At 40.0% G+C, this 18,843-nt stretch overlaps 2 protein-coding genes across 2 annotated transcripts in view; one reads left to right on the top strand and one right to left on the bottom strand.

The window, feature by feature from the left end:
- Window positions 1-3,230, top strand: part of LOC138980544 (uncharacterized) — a 47,239-nt gene extending 44,009 nt beyond the window's left edge. Inside the window, exon 11 of the mRNA XM_070353434.1 lies at window positions 2,785-3,230. Coding sequence (XP_070209535.1) covers window positions 2,785-2,909 — 125 coding nt within the window. The 3' untranslated portion in view covers window positions 2,910-3,230. The remainder of the gene's footprint in view (window positions 1-2,784) is intronic.
- A 14,985-nt stretch (window positions 3,231-18,215) lies between these two features.
- LOC138980923 (uncharacterized) overlaps window positions 18,216-18,843 on the bottom strand; it is a 16,516-nt gene continuing 15,888 nt past the window's right edge. The window contains exon 6 of the mRNA XM_070353783.1: window positions 18,216-18,495. Within this exon, the coding sequence (XP_070209884.1) occupies window positions 18,378-18,495 (118 nt within the window). The 3' untranslated portion in view covers window positions 18,216-18,377. The remainder of the gene's footprint in view (window positions 18,496-18,843) is intronic.

Genomic DNA, 18,843 nt, shown 5'->3' with positions numbered 1-18,843 from the left:
CTCTTAGTTATTTGCGATTCGAAACCTCCAGTTGAGCTTCGACGGATTGACTGTGCAGAGTGATGCCCCTTGACTCCAATGACTGGTCGACGGTTAGCACATTTTCAAAATAAATGTGGTATGTGTCTCGTGTTGTATCTTCACTCATCGGGGAGTCTGGTACTAAATTAATAGGTGACATGCGCCTTGAGTCGCCTTGTGTGGTGAGATATGTGCGCGATATAAATTCTCGTAAATAAAAAAATAAATAAATATGAACGGTAAGAATGCTTTGAACCCTACACGTATTATATCCACATCGTTTTTTCGTTCACATTTGCCCAACATGTTAATTTGCTGAGCGGGGTTTATGTCGTCTACTTGGCTGAGGCAATCGAACCACTGCACTCAAAAACAAAAATTGCTCGTCACGTTGCACTGAGTCTTCACGCATGAGGCAGGCTGGTAATAAGTCGTATACATGGTAAGAACGTTCTGAACCCTACACGTTTTTGAATCCGATTGTTCTTGCCTTGAAATAATAATTGGGAAACCATTCATTTACTGAACTGATGCAGTCGTATTTCAGTGTACAAGGAACAGTAATGGGGCCCCTTTTGTTTCTCCTCTTCATCAATGACCTCCCAGATAAACTCATCTCTAAAACCAGGTTGTTCGCAGATGATTGCATTGTCTACAGGGAAATTAGAGACATACAGGATTGTAGACTCCTTCAAAGTGATTTAAACACCTTGTCACAGTGGGAAAGGACTTGGGGTATGGAATTCCACCCACAGAAGTGTAGTGTTTTGACTTGCTCCAGATCACGCAAGAGAACCACCTTTGACTATGTTCTGAAAGGTTTCACACTAGAGCAGACAACCAGCTCCAAGTATTTAGGTGTAGATATTTGTAGTGACCTTTCATGGAAGTCCCACATCGACCGTGTTACCAAGAAAGCAAACGGCGTTCTCGGATTCCTGAAAAGAAACCTACGCACAACCAACAAGAAGACCAAGTCCAACGCATACTTCACGCTCGTACGACCACACTTAGAGTATTGTAGTGCAGTTTGGAACCCACACACCGTAGAGATGACCAAAAAGGTAGAACAGATTCAACGTAGGGCAGCAAGGTATGTGACACACGATTATAGCTATGAAAGTAGTGTCAGTTCCATGTTGCAGTCACTCGGATGGGAAACCCTAGAAAGTAGGCGCACCAAGACCCAACTCACAATGCTCCACAAAATCATCAACAACCTGGTAGATATCCCCCCAGACCCCTACCTCACCCCTGGCACTGGCAGAACTCGATCCAACCACAACCTTAAACTTCGCCAAATTTCCGCCCGTACAAACTATTTTAAATACAGCTTCTTCCCGCGTACCATCCCCGTGTGGAATTCCCTCCCGGCAGCTGCTGCCGAGGCTCCCTCTCTGGTATCTTTCAGAGGGGAGCTCTCCAAACTCTCATTCTAACTCCTCCCCACTCCTTATTTTGTTTCAAAGTTAGAGTAGGGTCTCAGTTATATTCAGTTCCTCCTTGATCGTTTTTGTTTCGTTTGACTACTTCCTTTATGCTTAAGTCTTTTCTATCCTCAGTTACTTTTGATTGTTTCTCCGTCTTTGTCCTCTTAAAGAGCGCTAGTCACTAAAAGTCAGCAATTGACGACGTGACGAAAATATTCTGAAATTCTGAAAGTGTAGTCTGCTACGTATGACAGAGTCGATCGAGTCAGTCGACTTCCAAATGCTGGTCTAGCTGGTACGTTATTGGAATAACACTTGTGTTTTCTGTTAGCCGCTTGGAATTGTATACTAACTCATCATTTCGTAATGTAGATAATAAGCTGCATGCCACGAACACGGCATATGAGAAGAATCTATGCAAGTAGAAAATGAGATGAGACACAGCGGCTTCTATTTTTAGATCAGTGGGCTTCACTTTGGCACAGGCACATGCAATCTGTCAGAAAAAAAACCACTTCTGCTTTAATTGAGCCGCTGTTTGTTTGTTTGCTTAACGCCCAGCCGACCACGAAGGGCCATATCAGGGCGGTGCTGCTTTGACATATAACGTGCGCCACACACAAGACAGAAGTCGCAGCACAGGCTTCGTGTCTCACCCAGTCACATTATTCTGACACCAGACCAACCAGTCCTAGCACTAACCCCATAATGCCAGACGCCAGGCGGAGCAGCCACTAGATTGCCAATTTTAAAGTCTTAGGTATGACCCGGCCGGGGTTCGAACCCACGACCTCCCGATCACGGGGCGGACGCCTTACCACTAGGCCAACCGTGCCGGTCTATTGAGCTGCAGGAAAGTTATGGTCATTTGGTATTGTGGAGAATATAAGCTACATGTCATTGATTAATTCTGAGGATGAGAGTACAGTCTCGCTTAGTCAAAGGGCGGAAGAATACGCTCTGTGAAAAAGTTAATTCACTCCAAGAGTGCGCTAACAGTTTTAAGCGCATCACCATAAGCCAATCAACTGGTTCACATTAGTCATGTGACACCAGTACTTTCTGACAATTATTATTATTATTATTTATACATTTCGTTCTCCTTGACTGTTTTGAAAATACACATTAAACAAGATAGCAAAGTATTGGGTTAGTTGTGCGATCAGAATGGCTACAGAGTGACTGAATGGGATTATTTAGTGATTCTTCTTCTTCTGCGTTCGATGTTGATGGCCGTGCTAAATCCTCAGACCAGTGGCTGCCAGGAAGTCCGCAGTGATTATTTAGTGATAAAAATTAGTTCTTATATTGTAGTTTTACGTGTCTGTTTCAGAAGCCGCGCAAGGTGAAGAAGACGACGGCTTGTCCGGTGGCGCTATTGCTGGGATTGTCATTGCAGTCATTGTCATTGTTGCTATTGTGATTGGAGTGGTATGCTGGAGAAAGCGTCGCTATTGAAGTTTGCTTTTGGTTGAGTGCTAAAAGTAAATGACGCACGCGTTGGTTGGGGCGTGACTGTGTCCGTATAGAGCGCTTGGTAATTGTAGGTTTTAACTCGGTCAAGTTTGTACAGTCTCTTCCATGTGCACGATAAAGATCTCAACCACAATACGATATTATTAAAGGCTTAAAAATCACAAATAGGGGAAGGTTGTCTGATATGGACCACTTTCTAATATGGACCACCTCCTATTCTGACAAACGAACGATGCTAGAACGCTCAAAACAATTTTTTTTAATTTTTTTTATTTAGCCAAACAGTTGCAGAAACACAAACCTCAAAACAAATCAAGAAACATTGTTTTTATGTTGAATACGCAAAGCATCATAATAATCATCCTCATCTCATTAATCATCCACAAATCTGTCCAAAGTAGATAATTGATTTGACTTTCCTCTAGTAGGTCAAAGTTGCAAAGTTTTGCCTATTGTGATTTTTTGTCGATTTTTCATTTGGCCCTTCCGTTTTTGTCTGGTCGATTTTGAGGGTACCCTTATTTGAGCGGCGGTCACGTGATCCCTGTAAAAGAAATCTTTAATCCAAAAGGTGATCCTGATAGTTAAGTGAACGGCCTTAACTGGCATATAAAGTTTTAATGAAATGACACTGGAATAAATGCTTTAATTTGGATTCGAAATTTGTTGCAATAATTTGTTGGCCAAGTTTATGATAGCTAAGACAGTATTTGTTACAATTTAGCACTGTTGATCACGAGTTTCTACTGGAAACAAAAAAATGATAGAACAAATCTCAAAGTATGTGTGTGTCCCCTAATTTGGACCACCTTCAACAAATAGAAGCAAAATAAAAGCTATAGGCTGGTTTCATTCATTCATTCAGTAAGAAGCTTGCTGAAAATAACCTAAAACTATCCCTCAAGCTTTCAAAAAATATAACAAATAATCTTCTTTTTGCGAAAGTTGATGATATAATTTATTTTTTATTTGTTTTTGATAGTTTCTTTAGTTTCCTGCTGTGCTTTTAATAATGTTCTCATCAAACCGAAACAGGTAAATCTAAAGCATATTTGATTTAGTCTGACTTGCACACTAAGTTTGATCGTGTTATTTGGAAGTATATGTGGCTTTTAACAGTGATTCTTGAATACCACTTCACTGGTCCATATAAATTAATCGCCCAGGCTCCGAATATTTACTATTTGTGAATTTTTCTGTATTTAATTCTTGCTGAATGTCTTTTAACATAATAGGCAACCTTCCCCAAGTATATAATACACCTATTGTGTACACAACGACTTCCTCTAACACACACACACACACACACACACACACACACACACACACACACGCACGCACGCACGCACGCACACATACATACACACACACACACATACACACACATACACACACACACACACACACACACACACACACACACAGACGACAGACAGACAGAGAGAGGGTTAAGGATGGAGATTATATAGAGAGGGACAGGGAGATTGAAAGACAAATAGACAGACGGAGACGGAGAACCATCATAAAACAAGTATTGACACGCAGTGATAATGACGGGTTGTGATAATATGAGGTGATCACAGATATAGTTCTATGAACACACAGTGTCCCATAGCAACCCGTAGACAAATGAAATCCATCATTAATCAACGTAGTAAAGGCGACAAGTCGCTTAATTGAGACGTAGGACAAATAACACGTAGCGCAAATGACACTCAGTGACACCAATACGCATCCGTTTAAACATGCGAATTTTGTATTTTAAGTGCCTGTCTACCTTTTGAATCTGTCTAGATGACATCCTGTCCGAACATTGCATCAGGTGTACATTCAACTTGTCTCATTTCATACTGTTCATTTCCTATACCCGGGGTCCGGGAAAGGAAAAACTTCTTTCTTACAACAGAGGCCTCTGATCTTATAAGCGAGGTTTTTTATCCGGTTTTTTTCTCCAAACAAAGAATTCATTTGGCAGGGAAAAATGTTCTTTACTATGAATGCTAGATTGGGGAGCTTAACATCCTTACAGACAGCATGCCTATTAGGAACATGTATGTGGTGATATGCTAGAGGATCTTTTCTATTCATGAGCAATCTTGTTGTTTTATATATCCGAGTTTCTTTTAAGACGGTTCGACTGTATTTTTTTCATTGGGAAGTAAGCGCTATAAAGGCATGCGACAGGTGTAATCGATTAAGTGGGAGTTGTGCGGAACCAGTATCCTGGCACCTGAGAGAATAACAAGCGTAGAATTGAACAAACGACTTTCATCCTCAAAAAATGATGATCGCCGCAAGCTCATATGTGACCCTCCACCACGGAATGAGTCGCATGTCACCTTTGCATGATTTTTATATTTTTACATTTTCCTAAAGAGTTTTTTTATGCTCTATCCAGTGGTGAAAACCGTTTTAGAAAAGAGCGAAAACTGTTTGAGTTATAAGCCTGTGACTAAGGTGACCCTCACACTGTTACCAGACACTCCCCGGACTTATATTAAGCCTAGCGCAGAACCGCGCGAGGTGACATGCGACTCATTTCGTGGTGGAGGGTCACATATGTTCCCCATTCTGTAAGGCACTTACGTACAAAGTCATACACAAGAAGCAGCCTTTTAATAAGTGTAAGATTACTTTGAAAACACCACAGGCAAAACAATTATTGTTTGTGGCCAATTGATATCATATCTCATTGAAGCTTTTGTGAACATGTAGCGTTAGAGTAGTATGGCTTATCATTGAGAATTTGATTTATAGGTGTGCTTGATGTCCTGCTAGATATTCCTTTGTATTTCATGTAAACATTCGCGGAATACTTTACTTTATGATTTTTGCGTTCTCTGCATTGGGTTTTTTCGTGTTACTTTTGTTGTTGTTGTTGAAGAAAGAAGTTTTTCTCAACTTCTTTATATATATATAAATATATAAATAATAATAAACATATTCCATATTCATCACCAAAACTTTTGAGGAGATTGTTTTTAAATATTTGTCTATATTCTATATATATATACGACTTGTGTCTGTGTGTTTGTGTGTTTGTGTATTTGTGTATTCGCCATGCACGGCCAAAGTTCTCGATGGATCTGCTTCAAATTTGGTGGGCATATTCAGGTAGACCCGGGACACGACACAACCTGGTCGATATTTCAACACGTGCTCTCAGCGCGCAGCGCGGAACCGATTTTGGTTCCACCTCAGCTATTTTGGTTCCACCTCAGCTACCCGGGCCCCCATACCGACACACCATAGCTGCTACACCACATCACAACGCCAAAGTTCTCGGTGGATCTTTTTCAAATTTGGACACCGTATTCAGCTACACCCCGGACACAATATCATCGATGAGATATTTCAACACGTGCTCTCAGCGCGCAGCGCTGAACTCATTTTCGTTTTTGTGTTCATTTCACCATTATAAGTAACTCTTCCTTATCTTCTCCAGTGTTTGGCGTTTATCTCCCTTCCTTCGTGTGGCTTTCCCGTTCAGTTGTAAGTTACTACACTGCGCTGTCCACTGCGCTGAGCGTCTTCGGATATTCCCGGCGTTCTGTTACTGTTATTATTTTTAGAAGGTCAACGCAGTGTACAGAACGTAAATTGGACCCGTAAATTATCCTCACTGTAAAAGTGCAAAGGTCGAATCAATTTATAGCCACGCCAAAAATACACTGTCATCTATCTCTCTATAGATACGGCTTCTCTGTGTTTTTGTGTGTGTGTGTGTCAGTGTGTGTGTCTCTATGTAAGCAACACCTGTGCATTGTTCAGTTCTGTTTGTGATGTGGTCTGGCGGCTTTTGTGTAATTTTATGTACTGGCCTTCCTTTGAGAAGCCATAACTTGCTCAGTCCTGTTTGAGTGGAGTTCGCCTCCAAAGGTGATTAACACGGTTACATTCGTCGACAAGGATGGGACTCGATATGGTCAGGATTGGCATTATGGCCACTGAATCATTTTCGTGCTGTTCCCATTCCACGAATCTGGGAGGGACCTAAGCTTGGCGGGTCCATTGTTCGGACCCGGCGAAGCCGGCGTACGGCTCTAAGTACTTCTTCCCGGCGAAGCCGGCTACCCGGCGAAGCGGGTATTCATTCTAGTTCTATATATATATATATATATATTTGGGTGCGTCTCAGAATCTCGTCCTCTGTTTGTGACATTATCACCAAAAGTAAAATCTTCCCAGAAAACTTTGATAATACTATTTACACACTTCTCAGGGTGTACCTTTACAGTTTAAACAAGAAAAAATATAACATTGCCTTTAGTTTGCCATATATTGAGCATTATTTGGACCATGTGTGCAAAATCACCCGTGTAACATGGAAACAATAAAAGACAAAAAAACTGCATTTATAAGGCTGAAAACGACTTTTATTCAGTTATTATTGTTGAATCACAAGCCATTATAGAGTTCAATATGAAATGACTACATGCAAACAACAAAATAATGTTTTTTTCAAAGTTCCATGCATTCGTCAAAATTTCAATACAAAAATGAAAATTAATTAATGATATCCTGATCAGAACATGTTGATACATGGCATTCATTCAGTCTTATTGACATTTAACCTTCACAATAGCATATATACAAAGATTTGTTGCTCTAAGACAAAATGTTAGAAAGTTATCCCAAAAGAATGCAAAATGGTCACCGATGTAACATGGAAACATCACTTTTGTGACAAAGAAACGGTTATGCTTTTTCCCACAAACTTTACTAAATGAAGCTGATTTTGCAACCAGATTCTTCTTAGGTAAAATGCCAAACACTAAAACAGGAACAGAAAGAAAACAAGCTGGACAAAATCAAGCAAACTTTGCCCCAAAAAAGAGAAACATTAATGAAAAGTTCATCACCGACGTAACTTGGAAACGAACAACCAGACATGTATTATAAGGTTTGACATGAAGAATGCAAATGTTCAAAAGTGGTTCATTCAATTGTTAACACAATAAACCAAAGGCATTGGTTACATATAGAACAGTTGCCACTTGCAGTTAATTAATTTATTTTAAAAGAAATAATGCCCCCTGGCATTGAAGGTGGGGTCACGAATCATGGTTGCATCAGATGTAAGGACTAAGGAAATATCATCGATCCCTGGAAAGCAATAGTAGTTCCCCTCCGGTTTCCTTCGAAGGAACGTTACCACCAGTTCATCAGGTCGAATCTCTTGCACCTGAAACATGCAAGTACCTGCGATTTCAACTAAACATTGATGCAATATGTGTACTAGTTTCACTAACATGAATTTGTTTAATGTCCATCAAGATTTTGATGCATCCACATTCACTGGCTAAAAACAAAATAAAGTAATCATTTTGTTCAGACTTACCATTCCATTGAACATACAACTTTTACAATTAAAGAAAACATTGACACTTACCGTTCCTTTAAATGGATTTCGGAAATTTAATTTTGATCATAATTTTTTATATTTTTAATTTTCAGAGCTTGTTTTTAATCCAAATATAACATATTTATATGTTTTTGGAATCAGGAAAGGATGTAAAATAAGATGAACGTAAATGTGGATCGTTATATATAAAAAAAAAATATTACAATTTTCAGATTTTTAATGGCCAAAGTCATTAATTAATTTTTAAGCCACCAAGCTGAAATGCAATACCGAAGTCCGGCCTTCGTCGAAGATTGCTTTACACAAATTTCAATCAATTTAATTGAAAAATGAGGGTGTGACAGTGCCGCCTCAACTTTTACAAAAAGCCGGATATGACGTCATCAAAAGTATTTGTCGAAAAAATGACAAAAACGTCCGGGGATATCATACCCAGGAACTCTCATGTCAAATTTCATAAAGATCGGTCAAGTAGTTTAGTCTGAATCGCTCTACACACACACACGCACAGACAGACACACACACACACACACACATACACCACGACCCTCGTTTCGATTCCCCCTCTATGTTAAAACATTTAGTCAAGTTTTGACTTGGTGAAATCGAAAGAAAAACTATTATTAACAAATGTTTAGCCTAATTTTTCACTTCATAGAATATCATAGCAGCAAAAACTCACCTTTTCTCAAGAACCTTGGGTGTTGATCACTGTCGTAACAAAATCACAGACTTCGGAAACATTCTCGAAATCTTTCTTCGCTGCTGGAAGCTGCACTATTTCTCTCTGTAACTGCGCATGCGTAGTCACCCGCACCTCTAAGTCACTACGCGCAAAATAGTTCTAATCTTTCTTCAAAACTCTGAACATTATTTGCAAAACCGTTCACCATCGTAACTGAATTTTGAAGAAGCATGTCATATTGCGCAACTTTCAACTTAGTTTGCAGATGCAATTTTGAGAAAATAATACTCAAATAACATTTAGTTTAGCGATTTTCTATGCCCTTTCATGTCAAGATCGTGTTGAAGATGAATATGCAAATTCTAAAGTTCAAATTTAGGACTTGTTGCTGTTGCACGCGTGTGGAAACATATGTTACGACAGTGATGGCAAACTTTCAAGCGATTAATTTCGTTTAAAAAAACAATTCTGTGGACAAAATAACATTTCAACTGGCAAGTACACTTAAACCAAACACACATAACAAGAATAGCAGTCCTTGGACATTCTAAACGATTCTTGTAGTGAGGTGCAAAACTAGTTGATGGTTCATGTCACAGATCAGACCTCCATTTTTCACGCATTCAATCATTTCTTTCGCAAAACAACCTTCATAATAATCATGCAAAATACTCAGTTTTGTTTGTACTATTTCTTTATTCATTTTACTTCTCAAAAATACCAATATCGTGATTTAAAATTCAGTATGTTTCAATTGTGGGCTAATTTGATTATGACACACACAAAAGGTTCAGTTTCTGAGACGCACCCATATATATATATATATATATATATATATATATATATATATATACATACAGATGTACACATTCATAAACTTAGACAGAAAAAGGCTCTAGATCCTAAATGTGGACTTTTTTTAATTTCATGCTGAAAACTAGCTTGTTTGTTTGCTAAGAAATTTATGTTGTAGTTGATGGTTGTTCCCTGTTCATTTAACTGTTATATATATAAAAAAAAAATCTGGATAGAAATCCCTCAGGCTGTGGATATTTGGTGAGTGTCAAAAGAACTAAGGTATGGCCTTGTGATCCTTATCTCATGTAAACGCCTGGCCACATCAGAGGTGGTGAGTGTCAAAAGAACTAAGGTATGGCCTTGTGATCCTTATCTCATGTAAACGCCTGGCCACATCAGAGATGGTGAGTGTCAAAAGAACTAAGGTATGGCCTTGTGTTCCTTATCTCATGTAAACGCCTGGCCACATCAGAGGTGGTGAGTGTCAAAAGAACTAAGGTATGGCCTTGTGATCCTTATCTCATGTAAACGCCTGGCCACATCAGAGATGGTGAGTGTCAAAAGAACTAAGGTATGGCCTTGTGATCCTTATCTCATGTAAACGCCTGGCCACATCAGAGATGGTGAGTGTCAAAAGAACTAAGGTATGGCCTTGTGTTCCTTATCTCATGTAAACGCCTGGCCACATCAGAGATGGTGAGTGTCAAAAGAACTAAGGTATGGCCTTGTGATCCTTATCTCATGTAAACGCCTGGCCACATCAGAGATGGTGAGTGTCAAAAGAACTAAGGTATGGCCTTGTGTTCCTTATCTCATGTAAACGCCTGGCCACATCAGAGATGGTGAGTGTCAAAAGAACTAAGGTATGGCCTTGTGATCCTTATCTCATGTAAACGCCTGGCCACATCAGAGATGGTGAGTGTCAAAAGAACTAAGGTATGGCCTTGTGTTCCTTATCTCATGTAAACGCCTGGCCACATCAGAGATGGTGAGTGTCAAAAGAACTAAGGTATGGCCTTGTGATCCTTATCTCATGTAAACGCCTGGCCACATCAGAGATGGTGAGTGTCAAAAGAACTAAGGTATGGCCTTGTGTTCCTTATCTCATGTAAACGCCTGGCCACATCAGAGATGGTGAGTGTCAAAAGAACTAAGGTATGGCCTTGTGTTCCTTATCTCATGTAAACGCCTGGCCACATCAGAGATGGTGAGTGTCAAAAGAACTAAGGTATGGCCTTGTGATCCTTATCTCATGTAAACGCCTGGCCACATCAGAGATGGTGAGTGTCAAAAGAACTAAGGTATGGCCTTGTGTTCCTTATCTCATGTAAACGCCTGGCCACATCAGAGATGGTGAGTGTCAAAAGAACTAAGGTATGGCCTTGTGATCCTTATCTCATGTAAACGCCTGGCCACATCAGAGATGGTGAGTGTCAAAAGAACTAAGGTATGGCCTTGTGTTCCTTATCTCATGTAAACGCCTGGCCACATCAGAGATGGTGAGTGTCAAAAGAACTAAGGTATGGCCTTGTGATCCTTATCTCATGTAAACGCCTGGCCACATCAGAGATGGTGAGTGTCAAAAGAACTAAGGTATGGCCTTGTGTTCCTTATCTCATGTAAACGCCTGGCCACATCAGAGATGGTGAGTGTCAAAAGAACTAAGGTATGGCCTTGTGATCCTTATCTCATGTAAACGCCTGGCCACATCAGAGATGGTGAGTGTCAAAAGAACTAAGGTATGGCCTTGTGATCCTTATCTCATGTAAACGCCTGGCCACAACTGAGATGGTGAGTGTCAAAAGAACTAAGGTATGGCCTTGTGATCCTTATCTCATGTAAACGCCTGGCCACATCAGAGATGGTGAGTGTCAAAAGAACTAAGGTATGGCCTTGTGATCCTTATCTCATGTAAACGCCTGGCCACATCTGAGATGGTGAGTGTCAAAAGAACTAAGGTATGGCCTTGTGATCCTTATCTCATGTAAAAGCCTGGCAAGATCAGAGATGGTGAGTGTCAAAAGAACTAAGGTATGGCCTTGTGATCCTTATCTCATGTAAAAGCCTGGCAAGATCAGAGATGGTGAGTGTCAAAAGAACTAAGGTATGGCCTTGTGATCCTTATCGCATGTAAAAGCCTGGCAAGATCAGAGATGGTGAGTGTCAAAAGAACTAAGGTATGGCCTTGTGATCCTTATCTCATGTAAAAGCCTGGCAAGATCAGAGATGGTGAGTGTCAAAAGAACTAAGGTATGGCCTTGTGATCCTTATCTCATGTAAACGCCTGGCCACATCAGAGATGGTGAGTGTCAAAAGAACTAAGGTATGGCCTTGTGTTCCTTATCTCATGTAAACGCCTGGCCACATCAGAGATGGTGAGTGTCAAAAGAACTAAGGTATGGCCTTGTGTTCCTTATCTCATGTAAACGCCTGGCCACATCAGAGATGGTGAGTGTCAAAAGAACTAAGGTATGGCCTTGTGTTCCTTATCTCATGTAAACGCCTGGCCACATCAGAGATGGTGAGTGTCAAAAGAACTAAGGTATGGCCTTGTGTTCCTTATCTCATGTAAACGCCTGGCCACATCAGAGATGGTGAGTGTCAAAAGAACTAAGGTATGGCCTTATGTTCCTTATCTCATGTAAACGCCTGGCCACATCAGAGATGGTGAGTGTCAAAAGAACTAAGGTATGGCCTTGTGTTCCTTATCTCATGTAAACGCCTGGCCACATCAGAGATGGTGAGTGTCAAAAGAACTAAGGTATGGCCTTGTGATCCTTATCTCATGTAAAAGCCTGGCAAGATCAGAGATGGTGAGTGTCAAAAGAACTAAGGTATGGCCTTGTGTTCCTTATCTCATGTAAACGCCTGGCCACATCAGAGATGGTGAGTGTCAAAAGAACTAAGGTATGGCCTTGTGATCCTTATCTCATGTAAACGCCTGGCCACATCAGAGATGGTGAGTGTCAAAAGAACTAAGGTATGGCCTTGTGATCCTTATCTCATGTAAACGCCTGGCCACATCAGAGATGGTGAGTGTCAAAAGAACTAAGGTATGGCCTTATGATCCTTATCTCATGTAAAAGCCTGGCAAGATCAGAGATGGTGAGTGTCAAAAGAACTAAGGTATGGCCTTGTGATCCTTATCTCATGTAAACGCCTGGCCACATCTGAGATGGTGAGCCGAATTGTTTACATGGAAAGAGTGGTACCTTTTAACTTGATGAATTGTGGTTTTACATTTTACTTTCGGAGTGTAATGCAAGTATAATAAGACAAGATGATAAGACAAGATAATAAGACAAGATAATAAGACAAGATAATAAGACAAGACAATAAGACAAGATAATAAGACAAGATAATAAGACAAGATAATAAGACAAGATAATAAGACAAGATAATAAGACAAGACAATAAGACAAGATAATAAGACAAGACAATAAGACAAGATAATAAGACAAGATAATAAGACAAGATAATAAGACAAGACAATAAGACAAGATAATAAGACAAGATAATAAGACAAGATAATAAGACAAGACAATAAGACAAGATGATAAGACAAGATAATAAGACAAGATAATAAGACAAGATAATAAGACAAGACAATAAGACAAGATAATAAGACAAGATAATAATATAAGAACAATCTTTATTTACGATGGTTATGGCGTGATCTTACAAACAAGATGTGTGTTTTTATCACACAGTCCTCGCTCGTAGAGGGACAACTTTAAATCAAACAAATACCTTTAAATTCACATGCACATCTTTGAGTAATTGTACTTGCGGGAATACTTACGCAAGGACGACTGTACACAACTATTAAACGTTATTTATGGACACTTGTGTGAAAGTTCCAAAACATACATCCAATTAAACAAAGCATTGTAAAGGTTTTTTTAACCATAATGAAAAAAGTTAATCTAAGAAGATTTTATAACGAAGTCTTCAATCAATGTGATTGTTCAAAATGTGCCGTCAGATACGATGAACGTTTGTTTTTACATAGATTGAGACTCATTGGAACTTAAAAATATCGGAAGAACTAAACTAGGCTAAACTATTCTTGGATTGGGGACATTAAGCTTTCGGTTCGGTATCAGATGAAACTTGAAGGTTAGAGCATGTTGTGCACGACAGGAGAGATTTTTATGAACGAATATACCTTTACCTAATCCGGAAATAGCTAGATACACAAAAATAAAACGTTTTTTATACAGCGCTATTCACCACCAGATAACAGTTTCAGGGCAGTTTTAAAAAAAACACTTGATGTTAAAATTCAATATGTCACACACATTAACAAAAAATCTGGAAGTTACAAAGCACTAAACATAAATGCAAGATTTAGAAGAGAATAAAGCTTTTGCACAGGCATTAGGTAAAAAATCAGCGAACTGCCAGGTGTAGGCTTACTCTATTAGAAGACTACACGGACTAAATGAATCACACAAATAGACATAGAATTCAATCCATTGTAAACATTAAAATACAAGCATAGAGAGTTAATATTTTAAAACCAGCAGCCACAAATAAAAACAAGTCGCGTAAGGCGAAAATACAACATTTAGTCAAGTAGCTGTCGAACTCACAGAATGAAACTGAACGCAATGCAACGCAGCAAGACCGTATACTCGTCGGGCGTCAATCCCCGATGAAGACCTCGAAGTTTCAAATGGAAGCATGTTAATGTGTAATTAGCACTAAGCACATATTTTCGCACATCACATTTCAACTTCAAAGCCGAGATCTTAAAATACATACACAATCCTGCCAATTCTTACCTTCTCGTCAAAACTTACTAGATCTCCTCATCCCCTCCCCTACCCCAACGCCTTGAAATAAAACCTACAGAGATGTAGAGGTTACATGCCGAGTCTCAGTGATTATCAAAAATAATGGTCGAAGTTAGCGGATCATGAAAAATGCGAGCTTCAGCGAGCTTTTTCATGACCGCGAACTGAGACCATTATTTTTGATAATCACTGAGACGAGGTATGTAACCTCTTTATCCCTCCTTTCTTCAGTTATTCAAAGAAAAGAGGAGTTTTTGTGCGAAAGTTTGATCGAATCATATTCACCCAACCCGTCTACCTGCGCAGGCGATCGATTAATGCGCGGTTGTATAGTTCCGTGCAAATCATTCAATTTTGTTAACACTTCTTGTCAGTTTCCATGTTTTGAACTAAAATCAAGTACACAGTTATGTTGTCATTCTGCTGTGGCGGTAAAGGCAGATAGTGTGTGTTCTGTTCATGTTTTGGTATCGCTCAGTAAATGTTCTTTCTTCGAATGTGACTAGCAGACGAAGTTTTACACCCGTGTTCCAACGTTAAACACTGTATGAAGTTTAGTTTTCTGGGGCAAAATAGTGTATGAAACCGCTGCATGTTCTTTACGTTGATTAAATGTTTGCAATTGATTGCGTGTGATCTGTTTATAAAATGAAATATTGTTGAAAACTGACCGTCGGATTGCAGTCTTGTCGGTGCAGCCGAAATCTGGAAGGGGAACTACTCGTGTCGCTAGACAAAGTATGAGAGTTACTTTTCCTTGGAATCTTGCTAGCGATAAACGATTGTGCACGGCAGATCTGAATTCAGAAAACAACCAAACTCATGGATTTTATATGGAGATTCATGTGTTCAAGTCTGTAGTTGCTGGTTTAAATACGGTATGGTTGTATTGTTTGCTCCAGAAATGTATATTTTGTACATTAGAGTGTTCTGAACTTTTGAGTCGCAAAAAGTAGATCCACAATGTGTACAGTCTCTACCCATGAGCTATCGAGGATTCAGGCCCGTTGTTGGGTAAGTGATTTTGGTTGTTGGGTAAGTTACCGAAAAATAACTAGCCCTACAAATTTACAGAGAGAAAGAAGCAGAGGGGGGGATAAATACATTAACAGCTATTGTGTTTTCAGCGTAGCAATAGGGCCCGATATTTAGACGAGACAAGTATAATGCCGACGAGTCGAAGACGAGTCGCATTATACTTGTTCGAGTTTAAATATCGGACCCTATTGCTACGATGAAAACACAATAGCGTTTATATAGCTATTCTGACATTAAATTCTGTGTTACAACCATGTTTTTGTTAGCAACAAGTACCAGAATGGTCCATGTCGTTGATTGCAGACGACGGTTCCCTTTCCGCAAGAAGCCACGGAAATAACCGAACATTGAAAACCCACGGACATGTATTACGGAGAAAACTCGAGATAACCGGATGTTTAGCATTACGTCAATATGCTAGGAATCATTAGACGTCATGACGTATCATGCTTGCCTACGTAGATTGTATGTTCGAAAGTCTGGCTTCTGTTGGGAATTCGCGTGGTGAAGACTGCGGTAAATCTGTAGATGATAAGAGAACAAGGATTGTCTCAGAAGAAACGACGAAATGTTTCAGACCGGTAACTTCATTTCAACATTGCACTATACAATGGGCGTTCTATCTGACAGGAGAGTTTGCTGATTTTGTGTTAAACATTGGAGAGATCGTCTGCTAGAATCAGAGATAGGTCGCTTCAGATTGCAGCTTCTGGAAATTTGCAAGGTTTGTTGCCTGACTCATTCGCTGCGCAGCTAAATTTCCCCTGTGTTCCCTGCCAACGCGCGATTTAGAGCCATTTTGAAAAAAATATTAAAAATCAACAACACAAGATAACCTTACATACCTTATGTTTTTGCAAAGTTTGAAACTTACTCTTTTAGAAAATATATGAAACATTTGAAAGTACATACCTTTTGTTGTCTTCATATCCACGCAAAATATCCAATTTGAAGCAAAACAAAAAAACTTTCTACGTCATGGGTTCATCATACACAATGTCATGATCGACACTTGCATTGCCCGAATCATCACCCAAATGATCGTCCATTGGCACAAAATCGTCACCAGAATCTAAAATATCATCTCCACTATCATCATCACTGAGGTCAAGATCAGAACCGTACTGAATAACACGTTCTAGCACTCTTTTCAAGTTACTACGTCTCAGCAGAACGATCCGCCATCTTGGAAAAGTCAAAACACGTGGGTCGCACACCGTCAACAAAATTTTTATTAATCCCAACAATTTAAGGGAAGGAACTGTTTACAGTGAATGGTACCACTGTAGACAGATAGAAGTTCATTGCAGGGGTTGTTTCCCTTGGTCAGCAGGACCGTTTACACCGTTAAAAATTCGTGATATCCGTCGGAACTCAAGTGCCGGCACGCAGCCAACGCTAAACACAGGTGTCGGAATTCCAGTTCCGACGCGCAGCGAATGAGTTAAAAGACCACTGGGTCAAACTACACTGTACAGTGAATCACTGAATGTAACGTGTGGGGTTTTATGGTCATAAATTGAACCTTCACTGATTCAGATGATCTACCATTCTTATTTATGTTATTTTTTTATTCTGCATTTTGGAACAGTAGGTCTATGACTCTATCTGTTTTTTGACTCACATGCGAAGCAAAAGTGAGTCTATGTACTCACCCGAGTCGTCCGTCCGTCCGTCTGGAAAACTTTAACGTTGGATATTTCTTGGACACTATTAAGTCTATCAACACCTGATGTGGCCTGATGGTGTATGGTTACAAGATCTCAAAAAACATGTGTGGCAACTTGACCTCACTTCAAGTTCAAGGTCACAGGATTTTACACGTAATGTATGTCATGTACAGTAAGCAACAACAAAAACACACACAAAGCAAATGGCATCGTCTGTCGACTAGCCACAGAAACAAACCTGGCGAGGTATGCGTGTACTTTATACACGTGGAAGAAACCGGAACCATGCGTCTTTGTTATTGCCGATATCGTTTGGATATCGGCAAAAATGGCCAACTTCCGTAGCGTTATGCTTTGATGATCGGAAAAGGGATGTGTGAGACCATCCAATCACAGCCCCCGAATTCCCCCACGTGTCCATCAGAATAGCTATATATACATATATTGGTGAACTTTGTGTACTGATTCTTCGATTTGGGGAGGGGGTTATGATTGGTCAGTTTTTGCCCCCAACCCCCAGCGGTCAAAACAACAATGTAGTATATATGCATACATTTTATCACCGGTAGTCCTTGTGTATTCTTTCTTGCAATTTAGTGGGGAGTTAAAATAGCCAAGGCGAATCGGGTTTAATCCCCTGATTGAAATTAAGTAGCCAATTATTGCCCCCTGGTCAAAATTTAGTCCAGAATACCCCCCTTTCCCTTACTCCACCCCCACCACCCCCACCCCCCCTCCCCCTAAAAAAAAGCAGAGATGCATACATAACTATGTACACACTCTTTTTTTTTATGGTTCTGTGTACTCGTTCTTTGAGTTAGGTGTGATTCAAACTGACTAGTGGAAGTGAAAAGTAGAAGGCTCATTCTGCCCCCCCCCCCCCCCCCCCCCCCCCCCCCCCAATCCCGCACGTCCAAACCTGTGGAAGGCGGTCAATAAAGCCCGTCACGCCGGTCTGGAATGAACAGTTCTTAATTGAGTCCGAAGTAGACCTCGCAAAGTCTTCGGGAAGTCTTTTTACACAAATTCCTGTGCCGGTTCGTCGTCTGGCCACTCTCCAAATCCCTGCCAAGATGGCTGAGACACCGCGCCGTCCTAGGTGAAGTTGAGGCTCTTGACATTACTAATGTTAATGCTCGTCTTGGGGTGTGGGGCTTTGCATGCCTCACAGCTCGTCATCACGGAGCACGGGGGGGCCTCGGCCTGCTTCAAGCTGCTCACCAAGCAATCAAAGAGCAAGAAATGTTTAATTGCTCTCACGTTAGATTCAGGACAAAACAAAACATTCACAATAACTTCGACCTAACGCCCTATAAAGTGGACGAAGTTTACAAACAATTCGAACCAACGACTATATGTCTTTATAGATTTATTGAAGTGTACTGGTGTATGTGATGTTATTATGTTTAGTTGTCAAACAAACATATTTTAGGAAAATGTTAGCCATTATATATTTGGTATGATGGTTATACGCATACATATGTCTCACCAACACATATTCCAACAACACATACACATTTAAAGGAGATTAACGAATTAAAATAGTAAAAAGAAAAAGAGG

The sequence above is a fragment of the Littorina saxatilis genome, linkage group LG11, assembly GCF_037325665.1.
Source record: "Littorina saxatilis isolate snail1 linkage group LG11, US_GU_Lsax_2.0, whole genome shotgun sequence".
NCBI lineage: Eukaryota > Metazoa > Mollusca > Gastropoda > Littorinimorpha > Littorinidae > Littorina > Littorina saxatilis.
This window is presented reverse-complemented; position numbering and strand designations above follow the sequence as displayed.